Source organism: Schistocerca serialis, chromosome 2 (genome assembly GCF_023864345.2).
Source record: "Schistocerca serialis cubense isolate TAMUIC-IGC-003099 chromosome 2, iqSchSeri2.2, whole genome shotgun sequence".
Classification (NCBI taxonomy): Eukaryota; Metazoa; Arthropoda; class Insecta; order Orthoptera; family Acrididae; genus Schistocerca; species Schistocerca serialis.
Window position 1 is genome coordinate 770,637,813 of NC_064639.1, and position 17,861 is coordinate 770,655,673.

The 17,861-nt window shown below is 42.9% G+C and overlaps 1 protein-coding gene across 3 annotated transcripts in view; it reads right to left on the minus strand.

The window, feature by feature from the left end:
• Nucleotides 1-17,861, minus strand: part of LOC126457991 (axin) — a 288,275-nt gene that overhangs the window by 18,488 nt on the left and 251,926 nt on the right. For all 3 annotated transcript variants that reach the window (XM_050094759.1, XM_050094758.1, XM_050094757.1), the window contains 2 exons: nucleotides 17,415-17,605; nucleotides 8,602-8,844 (listed from right to left, as the gene is read on the minus strand). In XM_050094759.1, the coding sequence (XP_049950716.1) occupies nucleotides 8,602-8,844; nucleotides 17,415-17,605 (434 nt within the window). The remainder of the gene's footprint in view (nucleotides 1-8,601; nucleotides 8,845-17,414; nucleotides 17,606-17,861) is intronic.

Consider the following 17,861-nt stretch of genomic DNA (forward strand, 5'->3'; position numbering starts at 1 on the left):
CTAAATTGGTGATCCCTTGATGCCTCAGAATATGCCCTACCAACCGATCCCTTCTTCTAGTCAAGTTGTGCCACAAATTTCTCTTCTCCCCAATTCTATTCAGTACCTCATTAGTTATGGAATCTACCCATCTAATCTTCAGCATTCTTCTGTAGCACCACATTTCGAAAGCTTCTATTCTCTTCTTGTCCAAACTATTTATCGTCCATGTTTCACTTACATACATGGCTACACTCCATACACATACTTTCAGAAACGACTTCCTGACACTTAAATCTATACTTGATGTTAACAAATTTCTCTTCTTCAGAAATGCTTTCCTTGCCATTGCCAGTCTACATTCTATATCCTCTCTACTTTGACCATCATCAGTTATTTTGCTCCCCAAATAGCAAAACTCTTTTACTACTTTAAGTGTCTCATTTCCTAATCTAATTCCCTCAGCATCACCGGAATTAATTCGACTAATTATCCTCATTTTGCTTTTGTTGATGTTCACCTTATATCCTCCTTTCAAGATACTGTCCATTCCATTCAACTGCTCTTCCAAATCCTTTGCTGTCTCTGACAGAATTACAATATAATCGGCGAACCTCAAAGTTTTTATTTCTTCTCCATGGATTTTAATACCTACTCCAAATTTTTCTTTTGTTTCCTTTACTGCTTGCTCAATATACAGATTGAATAACATCGGGGAGAGACTACAACCCTGTCTCACTCCCTTCCCAACCACTGCTTCCCTTTCATGCCCCTCGACTCTTATAACTAACATCTGGTTTCTGTACAAATTGTAAATAGCCTTTCACTCCCTGCATTTTACCCCTGCCACCTTCAGAATTTGAAAGAGAGTAGTCCAGTCAACATTGTCAAAAGCTTTCTCTAAGTCTACAAATGCTAGAAATGTAGGTTTGCCTTTCCTTAATCTATTTTCTAAGATAAGTCGTAGGGTCAGTACTGCCTCACGTGTTCCAACATTTCTACAGAACCCAAACTGATCTTCCCTGAGGTCAGCTTCGACCAGTTTTTCCATTTGTCGGTAAAGAATTCATATCAGTATTTTGCAGCAGTGGTTTCTTAAACTGATAGGTTGGTAATTTTCACATCTGTCAACATCTGCTTCCTTTGGGATTGGAATTATTATATTCACTTGTACAGATTTTATACAATTGGTGATGATTATAATATTTAATCGTATATGCCCATTACATATGATTTTGCTCGTATTTTAGGGGTTTTAATATTTTCCTTGATTCTGAATTTTTCTCAATTTACCGGTTTTTAAGGCTGAACCCCACAAAAACATAAAATAGGGGTTTCACTGTACTTTTTTATGCCCTAATCAATTAGGTTCCACCATTTTCACTGTAGGTGGTTGTGGACCATTTTACCTTAAACAACTTCCAACACTTCCATTAGTTTGAGTATAAGCCAACTGTGATAAAATGGCAACTTATCAATCATGTCCAAAAGGAATCATTCACTTTGCGGTGGAGTGTGGATTAGGAAGTTATCAGTCATGTTTCTAGCCGACGGGTCAAAGATTGGTTACTGACCTGTAGCAGTACTGAGTGTCTTCATTCCAACTTATTCCAGATACAACTTTCTTCCCACAACACATCAAGGTAACTAATGCTTCTACTATAATAATTCAACTTTTCAAAATACTGAATAATCAAATGAATTATGAACACAACAATGTTGCAACTTCTGAATTTGGAGAGGGGGAGGATATCCTTTCGCAACGGTAATGCAGGAAGGTGGAGATTATCTCATGGGCTTCCTTGCCATGCTTAGAAGATAAATTAATGACACCAACAACTGCTTCCTGAAATCTTCACTTTTTAAAATACTGACGGAAGTACTACCTTCAGTCTATCATGATGTTGAATATGTATGAGTCTGCTACTTCCCACTTCTCCTTCCATTTTGATATTGAAATCTACATATGATCTTTTGATTGTGTGACATTCTTGCCAAAGTTGAATGTACTCTGCACTCTTATGAAAATGGCGTATTCCTCTAAGCACCTTCCTAAGAAGAGTGGTAGCCTGCAGAGGCACAGAGGTTTCAACTCAAGTTTCCTTTTTTAGATCTTTTCATAAATGGTAGATTTTTAGTAAGCCCCTCTAGACCTTCCTGAATGTTACTGGCACTTCCTTTTTATTATAATAATAATAACAATAATACAACATTAACAAACATTCCTTGTCCTGATATAAATAACAGTAACTTCTGAATGTAGCTGTTCTGGAAAACAATCTTACCTTAACTGTTGTAAGATGTTCTTGTTGTGGTCTTCAGTCCTGAGACTGGTTTGATGCATCTCTCCATGCTACTCTATCCTGTGCAAGTTTCTTCATCTCCCAGTACCTACTGCAACCTACATCCTTCTGAATCTGCTTAGTGTATTCATCTCTTGGTCTCCCTCTACGATTTTTACCCTCCACGCTGCCCTCCAATACTAAATTGGTGATCCCTTGATGCCTCAGAACATGGCCTACCAACCGATCCCTTCTTCTGGTCAAGTTGTGCCACAAACTTCTCTTCTCCCCAATCCTATTCAATACCTCCTCATTAGTTATGTGATCTACACATCTAATCTTCAGCATTCTTCTGTGGCACCACATTTCAAAAGCTTCTATTCTCTTCTTGTCCAAACTATTTATCGTCCATGTTTCACTTCCGTACATGGCTACACTCCATACAAATACTTTCAGAAATGATTTCCTTACAGTTAAATCTATACTCGATGTTAACAAATTTCTCTTCTTCAGAAACGCTTTCCTTGCCATTGCCAGTCTACATTTTATATCCTCTCTACTTCAACCATCATCAGTTATTTTGCTCCCCAAATAGCAAAACTCCTTTACTACATTAAGTGTCTTATTTCTTAATCTAATTCCCTCAGCGTCACCCGACTTTTATTCGACTACATTCCATTATCCTCGTTTTGCTTTTGTTGATTTTCATCTTATATCCTCCTTTCAAGACAGTATCCATTCCGTTCAACTGCTCTTCCAAGTCCTTTGCTGTCTCTGACAGAATTACGATGTCATTGGCGAACCTCAAAGTTTTTATTTCTTCTCCATGGATTTTAATACCTACTCTGAACTTTTCTTTTGTTTCCTTCACTGCTTGCTCAATATACAAATTGAATAACATCGGGGAGAGACTACAACCCTGTCTCACTCCCTTCCCAACCACTGCTTCCCTTTCATGTCCCTTGACCCTTATAACTGCCATCTGGTTTCTGTACAAATTGTAAATAGCCTTTCGCTCCCTGTATTTTACCCCTGCCACCTTTAGAATATGAAAGAGAGTATTCCAGTCAACATTGTCAAAAGCTTTCTCTAAGTCTACAAATGCTAGAAACGTAGGTTGCCCTTCCTTAATCTTGCTTCTGAGATAAGTCGTAGGGTCTGTATTGCCTCACGTGCTCCAACATTTCTACGGAATCCAAACTGATCTTCCCCGAGGTCAGGTTGTTCTAGTTTTTCCATTCGTCTGTAAAGAATTCGTGTTAGTATTTTGCAGCTGTGACTTATTAAACTGATAGTTTGGTAATTTTCACATCTGTCAATACTTGCTTTCTTTGGGATTGGAATTATTATACTCTTCTTGAAGTCTGAGGGTATTTCGCCTGTTTCATTCATCTTCCTCACCAGATGGTAGAGTTGTGTCAGGACTGGCTCTCCCAAGGCCATCAGTAGTTCCAATGGAATGTTGTCTACTCCGAGGGCCTTGTTTCGACTCAGGTCTTTCAGTGCTCTGTCAAACTCTTCACGCAGTATCGTATCTCCCATTTCATCTTCATCTACATCCTCTTCCATTTCCATAATATTGTCCTCAAGTACATCGCCCTTGTATAGACCCTCTATATACTCCTTCCACCTTTCTGCTTTCCCTTCTTTGCTTAGAACTGGGTTTCCATCTGAGCTCTCGATGTTCATACAAGTGGTTCTCTTATCTCCAAAGGTCTCTTTAATTTTCCTGTAGGCAGTATCTATCTTACCCCTAGTGAGATAAGCCTCTACATCCTTACATCTGTCCTCTAGCCATCCCTGCTTAGCCATTTTGCACTTCCTGTCGATCTCATTTTTGAGACGTTTGTATTCCTTTTTGCCTGCTTCATTTACTGCATTTTTATAATTTCTCCTTTCATCAATTACATTCAATATTTCTTCTGTTACCCAAGGATTTCTACTAGCCCTCGTCTTTTTACCTACTTGATCCTCTGCTGCCTTCACTACTTCATTCCTCAAAGCTACCCATTCATCTTCTACTGTATTTCTTTCCCCCATTCCTGTGAATTGTTCCCTTATGCTCTCCCTGAAACTCTGTACAACCTCTGGTTCTGTCAGTTTATCCAGGTCTCATCTCCTTAAATTCCCACCTTTTTGCAGTTTCTTCAGTTTTAATCTACAGTTCATAACCAATAGATTGTGGTCAGAGTCCACATCTGCCCCTGGAAATGTCTTACAATTTAAAACCTGGTTCCTAAATCTCTGTCTTACCATTATATAATCTATCTGAAACCTGTCAGTATCTCCAGGGTTCTTCCATGTATACAGCCTTCTTTTATGATTCTTGAACCAAGTGTTAGCTATGATTAAGTTGTGCTGTGTGCAAAATTCTACCAGGCGGCTTCCTCTTTCATTTCTTAGCCCCAATCCATTTTCACCTACTATGTTTCCTTCTCTCCCTTTTCCTACTACCGAATTCCAGTCACCCACGACTATTAAATTTTCGTCACCCTTCACTATCTGAATAGTTTCTTTTATTTCATCATACATTTCTTCAATTTCTTCGTGACCTGCAGAGCTAGTTGGCATACATACTTGTACTACTGTAATAGGTGTGGGCTTCGTATCTATCTTGGCCACAATAATGCGTTCACTATGCTGTTTGTAGTAGCTTACCCACATTCCCATTTTCCTATTCATTATTAAACCTACTCCTGCATTACCCCTATTTGATTTTGTGTTTATAACCCTGTAGTCACCTAACCAGAAGTCTTGTTCCTCCTGCCACCGAACTTCACTAATTCCCACTATATCTAACTTGAACCTATCCATTTCCCTTTTTAAATTTTCTAACCTACCTGCCCGATCTGACATTCCACACTCCGATCCGTAGAACGCCAGTTTTCTTTCTCCTGATAACGACGTCCTCCTGAGTAGTCCCTGTCCGGAGATCTGAATGGGGGACTATTTTACCTCCGGAATATTTTACACAAGAGGACGCCATCATCATTTAATCACACAGTAAAAAAAATGTTGTAAGATAGTACTTACAAATGTTTCTCACAAACCAGTTGGGGTCGTTTTTATTTAGGTTACAAAGCTGTAAGGCGTTCACATGAGCTTAAAACAATTATAGCGTGGTAGATGTATCAGAGATTGCACCGTAACAACTGTTTTACCTCAAAGCAAATCCACGTCATTGATGTGCTCACTGAAAGATTGATTTGTCTTCTTATTTTTGTCATAAAGGTTTCTACCATCCTGACAACATGAGTTGTTAGCCTATGATTTCTGCTGCCTGTAGAGTTTTCTGAAGCTTATAATTATGCAAACCATTGGTGCTGACTAGCCATCAGCTTAAGAATCCCAGTTTCATGACCCTGCACAAAGTAATCACTTATTGAGTTTCTGAGATGCTTACCATATAACACTACACAGGAGATGTGTAAATTAAGGACACGACAGACATGGGAAGCATTATACAATCAGTTACTTTCAATCTGGAATGAACCTTAGGGAGGAAACATTTTTCCTTTTACAAAGGAGTAATACTATCTCCATCAACTTGGTTTTAAAGGCAGACAGATCTGCTACATAGTACTGAGCTCAGAACTGGTAAATCTGTCCATTTTTCCAATCTGTAAGCTCTTTATGGTGCATATGCTCTTGCGCACATACATCATCAGTTGTATGTGAATGTTAATTATATTATAACAAGGGGGAGTCAAATGAAAACCTTAAAAGTGTAATTAAAAATTGACACTTCATGCCATTGATCTGTAAGTTGGCAGTATTGTTACCAATTATGTAAGGAATATCTTACAAGTGCAGTATACCACATACAAGTGAAACACAGCCACAATAAGAGTTCAAAATGGCTTGCAACATGCACAAGGAAGAACAGCATTCTATCATGTGTTTTCTGAGCAATGAAAGTACAGAACATTTAAATCCATCAGCAAATGAAGGTCCAGTATGGTGATGCACATCTATCACTGCCAAATGTATGAGTGGAGTAGAAAGTTCAAAAATGGCAAGACTTTTGTGGCAATGCTCAACACGTAGGTCAGGCATATTATGTTGTGGCACTAGAGTCTACATGCAGCAGTTGAAACCACTGTGATGGAAAATCAGCACTTGAAGGTGAATGAAATTACAGCAAATTTGAACATTAGTAATGGCTCAACACATCATATCACATCATTCATGAAATGCTTAAGTTCCACAAAAGTCTTTGAAAGATGAGTATCATAGCAGCTCACTCCAGAACTGTTAGAACGACGTGTTGACATCTGCGAAGAACTGTGGCAGTGCTTTGAAGCAGAAGGTGACAATTTCTTCGCGAGAATCATTACAGGAGAAAAAAGTCTTGATACACTACCAACAACATGAAACAAAGAGACCATGCTGGGAAAAGCGCCCTTCCTTATCATCAAAGCCCAAGATGTTCTGGATGCAGCAATGTGCAGGGAAGCTTTTGCAGATTCTCTTTTATGAGGAATGATGGATTGCCTTTGAACAGTATATGACTACGGGAAACACCATCATCAGTGCGCCATATTCTAATACGTTAAAAAAATCAGCATCAGCCTGCAATAAGATCAAAGTGATGTGGACTTATGACTGTGTCATTATGCAACATGACAATGCTTGGCCTCATACTGCCAGTGCCACATTTGCAACTACCAATGAGCCGCACTATGATACTCTGCCGCACTACGATACTCTGCCGCACTATGATACTCTGCCACACCTGCAATACTCACCAAACCCTGCACCGAATGATTACCACATGTTTGCACCACTCAAAGAGGCAACAGGAGGAAAGAAGAAAAGAAATTTCATTTCGATGTAAAGGTGCAGCAGGAAGTGCACAAGTGGCTGCGCACACAACCAAAATAATTTTTTTTTTCTTCAGAGGAATCCATGCACTTCCTACGCACTGTAGGAAGTGCGTTGAATGACAGGAAGACTTATGTTGAAAAACTGGACACTTGTGTTACACTCTATATTATAAAAATTTGACGGTTTTTGTTTGACTCCCTCTTAAAATATCATTGTATTTAAAGGGGTACCTGGTAAGCTAGCATATGGTGGATGCAAATGTGCTTGAGAGAGACACAGAGAGAGAGAGAGAGAGAGAGAGAGAGAGAGAGAGAGAGAGAGAGAGAGACAGAGAGGGAGGGAGAGGGATAAGACATCAGCACAAACGCTTACAGCCAAATAGTTACCAACCATCAAAAGTACACAAGGGCATCAGGACGGGACTATTTAAAAAAAGCTTTATCTTGTTCAACTTCATGACAAATGAATCCGTAGTAAAAGAGAGAGGTGAACCCACAGTTGCATGAAATGTCATCATGAAATTTCTCATGAAGGATAATGACAATTCTGCCAAAATTTGACAGTTCATTCCCATAGTCCAGGGAACTGCACTTTTCCCACCCTGGGTGAAACACTAGTGCTATGCATTCAAGAAATTACAGTGTGTGTTGGAAATATCATCCACTTGTGCTGTTAGTGTACCAGCACCACAATCCAGAGCACTGAAGCTATTTGTGAACTCACTGAAGGCGGCTGGCACTTAATCAGGCTTGAAATCTCCGATAATTCAGATACTAAAGTATCCATTTAATCAATCAAAAAGAATTGGTATTCAAAGAAGAGTTAGTTTATAGATAACAAAGTTGTTGAATAAAGAGAAGAAAGGTGAGAAAACTGACACTTTTCATGAAATACCAAGGGGAAGGAGATGCCCTTTGAACAGAAATCACCTTTTATGTGAGACTGTAGGACAATGTTTACACACTTGAATCAAGCAGAGCCAGTACAGAGTACCAAAGTGGGAGACCACAATGTTTTGGGAGTGCAATGGCACTCTGCTGGTCAATTTGCCCCAGGAACACTAGACTATTACTGTTGCCTGCTAGTGCCATCTCCTTTTCCAGATCCAGACTACCCACCAGGCAAACAGATATGGCACTTTGATCAGAACTGCATTGAACCTCCATGACAATGCTAATCCCAAATTATAGCAATGATTCAACCACCAGTGGTAGCTATATTATAGACGTCCTTCAATATTCACCATACATCACATTCCAATCACCACGCAACTTCCACATGTTGGATACCTCCACAGAATTCTTGGTGTAGATACCTCATGCCCCATTTGCTTGAGATGTATCCTTATACTTTTATTTAAAAACTGTGTTAGAAAATTGATGGACTGGTGGCAAATGTGTGTGATTTAAATGTGTGATTATTTTTCAAAAGTAAGAAAACTTTAAATTTGATAACAAACTACACAAACAAATGAATAAAAATATACCTCATCACACCAATAATGAAACCTCACCTGTAGCTGCCTTTTTTTGGAAGGTACTCTTTAAACTGACGGAGTGTTATCTGCCGTCCAGGGATCTTGGTCCTGTAAGGAAACTGCTCTTCACAGAAGGAGAATACCACAGTTGTATATTCTGCTTCTGCACCGGTCGTTGGACCACTGGAACGTTGCCCACGACCACTCTTACGTAATGTTGACTGAGCTGAGAGGGAATAAGCATCCTGAGGACCATGTGTTTTTGAGGATTGTGAAAACCTGTAACAAATGAAGGAAAAGTTTAAACTAAAATAACTCACATATTTTGATTATTTTTATTCTGATGAGGATCATAATTTTTGACACAAGTTATTAGAAACTTTTACATTTGCACATACTTGCCTCAGATAATAAAATACTTTTACACATGTTAAAAACAGCTTGATTTCAATTACCTAAGTATCTGGGTCTCAGACCTGTAATGGATATATCATTATAAAAAGATGTCATATGTGATGAAAGAGATTACGTTTCATACAATTTAGCTTGCAGTGGCAAATTCAGGATGGAATGTAACAATATTATCAAAAGGATAGTTGCTGCTCACCATACAGTGGAGATGCTGAATTGCAGATAGGCATAACAATAAGACTGTTGGAAAGTGAGTTTTCGCGCGCGCGCACACACACACACACACACACACACACACACACACACACACACACACACACAACCACAGTCCCTGGCAGTTTCAGCTAGCAAACTGTAGTCGTGTGTGTGTGTGTGTGTGTGTGTGTGTGTGTGTGTGTGTGTGTGTGTGTGTGTGTGTCACACTTGTGTTTGTGTGTGTGCGTGCGTATGTATGGTGTCTGTTTTTGACAAAGGCTTTGTTGAACGAAAACTCACTTTCCGACAGTCTTTTTGTTGTGCCTATCTGCGACTCAGCATCTCTGCTGTATGGTGAGTAGCAACTATCCTTTTCATAATATTTTTACAGGGTGTATACGTGGACAAGGAAAAAAAAATCCCAGATTTTTCCCGGATTTCCCGGTTAAAAATACACTTTCTCCCGGGTGAAAATACACTTTTTCCATGTTAAGTGACATTATACTCTTCCTCGGCACTGTAAAACTCATCAATCCTTTGAATGTTTATGGTTTTATATACCGACGTAGAATTTCCCAGCACTTTAGAAAACTAAATTCAGGGGGAAAAACACATTTTGAAAGACCTTTGATGTGCAGCAACATGTACGCTGCATATTTTCCTATTACAAAGGTATAAATTTGAATTCCACCAAACACTGCATGTCACTTTCCGAAGCACTGAAATCGAGATTGGGATGCGCTTTTGTAGGCCAGTCATAGCTCATGTCACGTGATCTCGCCAGGTGATGACAGCATAGTACACGTGATGTAGTGAGCCAACAGCAAGATCACTCTTAAGTAGCGCGAACACACAAATAAGGAAAGATAATGGTTTAAATTAATATACATAGCATTCACTTGTAATATTGGTCTCGAAGCTTAATAAGCTGGAAGAGAAGCTAAGCTTTCACATATAATGTTGATCTTTTTTGCTCGTGTTACACTTTAAGATATATAACACAAATGTGGCAGTAAAATTTTTAATAATGATGTGGATGTCTGATCTTCTGGGCTCGAAATATTTCTAAATGGTCGTCCTCAAAGAGTTGATTTTTAAATGAGAGTCAAACGCTTTGTGATTTAAGAAATTCATGGTACATTCTCGCATATAGTTCATCTTGCGGTAAAAGGACATCTGCTTTGAATGTAACGTTTCTCAAACCAACATTCGCAATATTTTCCCGCGACCTGTTAGAAATAGGTTCGTTTCAGCAGTTGCAAGAAAGTGCCAGATAACACGCGTCACCGCGCTTGCGCAGCTACGAAGACGCAGGAAGCCCTTATGTTCGTATGCGTAAAACATTAAAAGACGTTACATTATGACATAAAAGAATCAAAACACAAGAGGATACTTCAAGAGCGTCGGAATTTCATGAACCATACTAAAATTCATAATTCGGCTTAAAATGCACATTCGTATGTAAATTTTCTTGGAGTACCAGTACTGTATTATCTCATGTTTGGTTCTTTATTATGGCACAAGGCCATACGTGCACTTTAAATGCAGGGAACAGTTGAAACTAGCCAATAGTGTGAAATTAAACACTTCGTTTCCAATAAATTGACTGCCTCAGCAGAAAAGGTTAATAAAAGCCTATTCTCTTTAGCAAACCGGCAAAAATAACTTCATTGTTCTATAAGGCGATTAATGCTCGACTGTCGGAAAGGTGGAAATAAAATCTGAATCTAATAACATGTTTCAGCCTTCCGTAATTATGCGAACGTATTTAATTCATTTGATAGATCCCGGACACAAAAATCCGTTTTGTTAACATTTAACGTGAGAACAATAAACGAAGAGGAAACAACAAAATCACTGAACGTAAACACAGGTCACGTGGAGACGACCCACCTCCCCACAACAACTCAGACTGCTCTGTGCATCAGCCCCAGATATACTGTATTTCTGAACCGGGGAAATATTAAGTAGTGGCGCTCAGCCACGTTTCTGTAACCAGAAGCGGGAGAAGGTACTACTCATACGCGACTCAACTGCGCATGCGCAAGAGCCCGCCCGCAACTGCTCAAACGAATCTAATTTAAACAGTTGTCACGTCACGCCCATCGGAGGTAATTTGTTGTTATAAAGCATTGCGTAGTCTTGCTAAAGCCTTTGACACACTTTGCTGTTAGCAGACGCTTGTATGAGCACTGTTTTGTTGTTGTATACGGCGCATTTCTTTGAACTTAAGTTTTATTTTGTTTTTTGTTTTTTTTTTCTCTCGTTCATGTTTTGTTGCTATAGTAGTATTCTGCTGTAGAGGTATACAGTAATATCCTTTGATAGAATATTGGTTCCTACCAGTCAAAAACACAAAAATTTAACTGAAAACTAAAATGAAGAAAAATTCCTGGAATTGTAAACAATTCCCGGGTTTTTCCCAGTTTTCTCCCGGATGAAAAAATTCCCGGGTTTTTCCCGGATCTCCCGGTTGTCCCGGGTCATATACACCCTGTTTTAGTTTACAGTGGTCTTTTCAGTATGTAATGCTTCCAAATAGTGGTCTATCTACAGTTTCCTTCTAAGTGAAAGGAGTGGACGACATGTGGTGAAGGAAGCAGTTGCAGTAATTGTAAAATCAACTCACAGATCAGGTATGTGAAAGTGAGCCGCAGCTTTCAAAATTGTGATCATGCCACACAGTTTACAGATGCTTATACGATAACATAAGTCAAACCTGTAACTGACAACATTAGCCTATCTTAAACTGTGTAAATGTTGACAACTGCTTACTATGAGCAGAGAATGAGATCTGTACGTTTCCTTTTGACTCGTTGCGTAGAGAGACAAACCAATGTTGTCCCATACAATTAGCATTGATAATTGCATATCATATATCCATCCTCTGTTCAAATAGCAGATCATTTGAATGCATTATTCTGGTTGAAAGAAAGAATCAGGAATATCTGGTTCCTAAGGAAAATTTTGGCCAGTTTCTGGAATGTGAAGCTGATACTTTTGCTGTAGTCCATGAGGCCCGCAGCAAACATTAGTTCCAATTTACTGTGAAATATTTGCAAAACTTGTTATATGAGAACTACTACAATACCTGTAATTTTCTTTACAATTGATCGACACTGAAAAGCTCTTAATATGACATTTTCTAGAAGTATTTTAATATTTCACTATATTAACTTGTGTGTAATGTCGACTCATATTGGTTTTACAATTTATTTAAAGTACTTGGGAAAAAGTAATTGAGGCGAAGGAAAGAATCCGTAAATAACCATTATATGACTAACAATCATGACAAATACAGAAACGGGCATACTTGTAGCACCTTGCACTAAATATATAGACACAAATATATTAAACAAATGAATTATTACTAGTTTCAAATTTCCTCATTAGCTGATCTCTACAATAGATGAAAACTGACTTTTCAGTGCCAATACTTGGAGGTGGGGGGACAGAGAGGTAGGGGGGGGACAGAGATGTAGGGGGGGGGACAGAGAGGTAGGGAGGGGGGGACAGAGAGGTAGGGGGGGGACAGAGAGATGGTGGGAGAGGGTGGCAGGGGGGGAGGGGGGGAGAGGGTGGCAGGGGGGGAGAAGAGTGGCAGGGGGGGAGAAGAGTGGCAGGGGGGGAGGAGAGTGGCAGGGGGGGAGGAGAGTGGCAGGGGGGGAGGAGAGTGGCAGGGGGGGAGAGAGTGGCAGGGGGGGAGAGAGTGGCAGGGGGGGAGAGAGTGGCAGGGGGGGAGAGAGTGGCAGGGGGGGGAGAGAGTGGCAGGGGGGGGAGAGAGTGGCAGGGGGGGGGGAGAGAGTGGCAGGGGGGGGGAGAGAGTGGCAGGGGGGGGGAGAGAGTGGCAGGGGGGGGAGAGAGTGGCAGGGGGGGGGGAGAGTGGCAGGGGGGGAGAGAGTGGCAGGGGGGGAGAGAGTGGCAGGGGGGGAGAGAGTGGCAGGGGGGGAGAGAGTGGCAGGGGGGGGAGAGAGTGGCAGGGGGGGGAGAGAGTGGCAGGGGGGGGAGAGAGTGGCAGGGGGGGAGAGAGTGGCAGGGGGGGGAGAGAGTGGCAGGGGGGGGAGAGAGTGGCAGGGGGGGGAGAGAGTGGCAGGGGGGGGAGAGAGTGGCAGGGGGGGAGAGAGTGGCAGGGGGGGGAGAGAGTGGCAGGGGGGGGAGAGAGTGGCAGGGGGGGAGAGAGTGGCAGGGGGGGAGAGAGTGGCAGGGGGGGAGAGAGTGGCAGGGGGGAGAAAGTGGCAGGGGGGAGAGAGTGGCAGGGGGGAGAGAGTGGCAGGGGGGAGAGAGTGGCAGGGGGGAGAGAGTGGTAGGGGGGAGAGAGTGGTAGGGGGGAGAGAGTGGTAGGGGGGAGAGAGTGGTAGGGGGGAGAGAGTGGTAGGGGGGAGAGAGTGGTAGGGGGGAGAGAGTGGTAGGGGGGAGAGAGTGGTAGGGGGGAGAGAGTGGTAGGGGGGAGAGAGTGGTAGGGGGGAGAGAGTGGTAGGGGGGAGAGAGTGGTAGGGGGGAGAGATCATAAATCGGTTACGGCATCAATGATTTAAGCCGTAAATAGAAATTTAAAAAGGGTAGGAAGAATTTTCTGTTTAGCAAAAGTGACAAAAAGCAGATTTCAGAGTACCTGACGGCTCAACACAAAAGTTTTGTCTCTAGTACAGATAGTGTTTAGGATCAGTGGACAAAGTTCAAAACCATCGTACAATATGCGATAGATGAGTATGTGCCAAGCAAGATCGTGGTCCAACAAACGAGTTAGAAAACTGCTGCGGAAGCAAAGGTAACTTCACAGCAAACATAAACTTAGCCAAAGCCTTGCAAACAAACAAAAATTATGCGAAGCAAAATGTAGTGTGAGGAGGGCTATGCGAGAGGCGTTCAATGAATTCGAAAGTAAAGTTCTATGTACCGACTTGGCAGAAAATCCTAAGAAATTTTGGTATTATGTCAAAGCGGTAGGTGGATCAAAACAAAATGTCCAGACACTCTGTGAGCAAAATGGTACTGAAACAGAGGATGACAAACTAAAGGCCGAAATACTAAATGTCTTATTCCAAAGTTGTTTCACAGAGGAAGACTGCAATGTAGTTCCTTCTCTAGATTGTCGCACAGATGACAAAATGGTAGATATCGAAATAGACGACAGAGGAATAGAGAAACAATTAAAATCACTCAAAAGAGGAAAGGCCGCTGGACCTGATGGGATACCAGTTCAATTTTACACAGAGTACGCGAAGGAACTTGCCCCCCTTCTTGCAGCGGTGTACCATAGGTCTCTAGAAGAGCGTAGCGTTCCAAAGGATTGGGAAAGGGCACAGGTCATCCCTGTTTTCAAGAAGGGACGTCGAACAGATGTGCAGAACTATAGACCTATATCTCTAACGTCGATCAGTTGTAGAATTTTGGAACACGTATTATGTTAGAGTATAATGACTTTTCTGGAGACTAGAAATCTACTCTGTAGGAATCAGCATGGGTTTCGAAAAAGACGGTCATGTGAAACCCAGCTCGCACTATTCGTCCACGAGACTCAGAGGGCCATAGACACGGGTTCACATGTAGATGCCGTGTTTCTTGACTTCCGCAAGGCGTTTGATACAGTTCCCCACAGTCGTTTAATAAACAAAGTAAGAGCATATGGGCTATCAGACCAATTGTCTGATTGGATTGAGGAGTTCCTAGATAACAGAACGCAGCATGTCATTCTCAATGGAGAGAAGTCTTCCGAAGTAAGAGTGATTTCAGGTGTGCCGCAGGGGAGTGTCATAGGACCATTGCTATTCACAATATACATAAATGACCTGGTGGATGACATCGGAAGTTCACTGAGGCTTTTGGCAGATGATGCTGTGGTGTATCGAGAGGTTGTAACAATGGAAAATTGTACGGAAATGCAGGAGGATCTGCAGCGAATTGACGCATGGTGCAGGGAATGGCAATTGAATCTCAATGTAGACAAGTGTAATGTGCTGCGAATACATAGAAAGATAGATCCCTTATCATTTAGCTACAAAATAGCAGGTCAGCAATTGGAAGCAGTTAATTCCATAAATTATCTGGGAGTACGCATTAGGAGTGATTTAAAATGGAATGATCATATAAAGTTGATCGTCAGTAAAGCAGATGCCAGACTGAGATTCATTGGAAGAATCCTAAGGAAATGCAATCCAAAAACAAAGGAAGTAGGTTACAGTACGCTTGTTCGCCCACTGCTTGAATACTGCTCAGCAGTGTGGGATCCGTACCACATAGGGTTGATAGAAGAGATAGAGAAGATCCAACGGAGAGCAGCGCGCTTCGTTACAGGAGCATTTAGTAATCGCGAAAGCGTTTCGGAGATGATGGATAAACTCCAGTGGAAGACTCTGCCGGAGAGACGCTCAGTAGCTCGGTACGGGCTTTTGTTACAAGTTTCGAGAACATACCTTCACCGAAGAGTCAAGCAGTATAATGCTCCCTCCTACATACATCTTGCGAAGAGACGATGAGGATAAAATCAGAGAGATTAGAGCCCACACAGAAGCATATCGACAATCCCCCTTTCCACGAACAATACGAGACTGGTATAGAAAGGAGAACCGATAGAGGTACTCAGGGTACCCTCCGCCACACACTGTCAGGTGGCTTGCGGAGTATGGATGTAGATGTAGATGTAGAGAGAGGTAGGGGGGGGGGGAGAGAGAGAGAGAGAGAGAGAGAGAGAGAGAGAGAGAGAGGTAGGGGGGGGGGAGAGAGAGAGAGAGAGAGAGAGAGAGAGAGAGAGAGAGAGAGAGAGAGAGGTAGGGGGGGGGGAGAGAGAGAGAGAGAGAGAGAGAGAGAGGTAGGGGAGAGAGAGAGAGAGAGAGAGAGAGAGAGAGGTAGGGGGGGGGGGGAGAGAGAGAGAGAGAGAGAGAGAGAGAGGTAGGGGAGAGAGAGAGAGAGAGAGAGAGAGAGAGAGAGAGAGAGAGAGAGAGAGAGAGAGGGGGGGGGGGTAGGGACAGAGAGAGAGAGAGAGAGAGAGAGAGAGAGAGAGAGAGAGAGAGAGAGAGAGAGAGAGGGGGGGGGGTAGGGACAGAGAGAGAGAGAGAGAGAGAGAGAGAGAGAGGGAGGGAGGGGGGGGGGTAGGGACAGAGAGAGAGAGAGAGAGAGAGAGAGAGAGAGGGAGGGAGGGGGGGGGGTAGGGACAGAGAGAGAGAGAGAGAGAGAGAGAGAGAGAGAGAGAGAGAGAGAGAGAGAGATATATATATAGGTAGGGGGAGAGAGAGCTTTAGTGGGGGGGGAGAGGTAGGGGGGAGAGAGAGAGAGTGAGGGGGGGAGAGAGGGGGGGGTAGGGGGGGGAGAGAGAGGAGGGGTAGGGGGGGAGAGAGAGAGGGGGGTAGGGGGGGAGAGAGAGAGGGGGGTAGGGGGATGAGAGGGGGGTAGGGGGATGAGAGGGGGGTAGGGGGATGAGAGGGGGGTAGGGGGATGAGAGGGGGGGTAGGGGGATGAGAGGGGGGTAGGGGGATGAGAGGGGGGGGTAGGGGATGAGAGGGGGGGTAGGGGGATGAGAGGGGGGGTAGGGGGATGAGAGAGGGGTAGGGGGATGAGGAGAGGGGGTAGGGGGATGAGAGAGGGGTAGGGGGATGAGAGAGGGGTAGGGGGATGAGAGAGGGGTAGGGGGATGAGAGTGGGGTAGGGGGATGAGAGAGGGGTAGGGGGATGAGAGAGGGGTAGGGGGAGAGAGAGGGAGGAGAGGGGGGAGAGGGAGGGGGTAGAGGGAGAGGGTGAGGGTGGTGGGAGAGGAGGGGAGAGGGAGGGGAGAGAGGGAGGGGGTGAGAGGGAGGGGAGAGAGGGAGGGGGAGAGAGGGAGGGGGGGTGAGATGCTGACTGAGTTAGTGATTAGAATGAAGCAACATTTTTAAAATTAAAAATATTCGTTTTTTTTTGTTGGGTAAATTTCATGTGTGTTTAAAGAACATTTAGTGTAGCTTGGTGGCTCAGTGGTGAGAAGTGCCAGATTACAAGTTCGAAGTTTTGGGGTTCAATTATTGACCAGTGCTACGATTTTTTTTGTCTGTCACTTATTACTTCTTGTAAATTTTGCTACTGTCAATAAAGCAGAGTTGCATCATGGTTTAGAGTACACATTTGACTAAGGTACCTTATAACTGATTGGATAAGTAAGTTCAAAGTTTCCCAGGAAGGCACTGGTATACTAACTCCATTAGCACCATGCCCATACAGCATTGTTGTATCCCAACCAACCTTCGAGTGGATGACAGAACATTTGTTCTTACCTTTGGCGGCCGGCCTTTGCACGTGCTTCTTCTTCTAAGCGACGACGTGGCTCTTCCAACTGAGTTGCAGTGTGAGGTAGCGAGAGGGGCGGCATACATGGATCAGCAACAAATGGCTGTGCAGGACCCGTTCGTTCCAGTGACCCAGATCTCGATTCACTGAACACCATCTGAACTGGCTTACGACTATGGCCTGCAACAGAATGATTAACAGACTCAAGCACACATAGCACATAGCATTCTCTCTCTCTCTCTCTCTCTCTCTCTCTCTCTCTCTCTCTCTCTCCCTCCCCCCCCCCCACCCCCCCCCCCTCCCTCTTTTCATTCTATCTGTAATCTCACTTTAAGGGTAAAATATTATTTAATTATAAGGAAAACCAAAACATAAAACCAAAAATTACAATAGGACAGAACTGTTGGCCATCACATACCTTCAGAAGGCAGAAT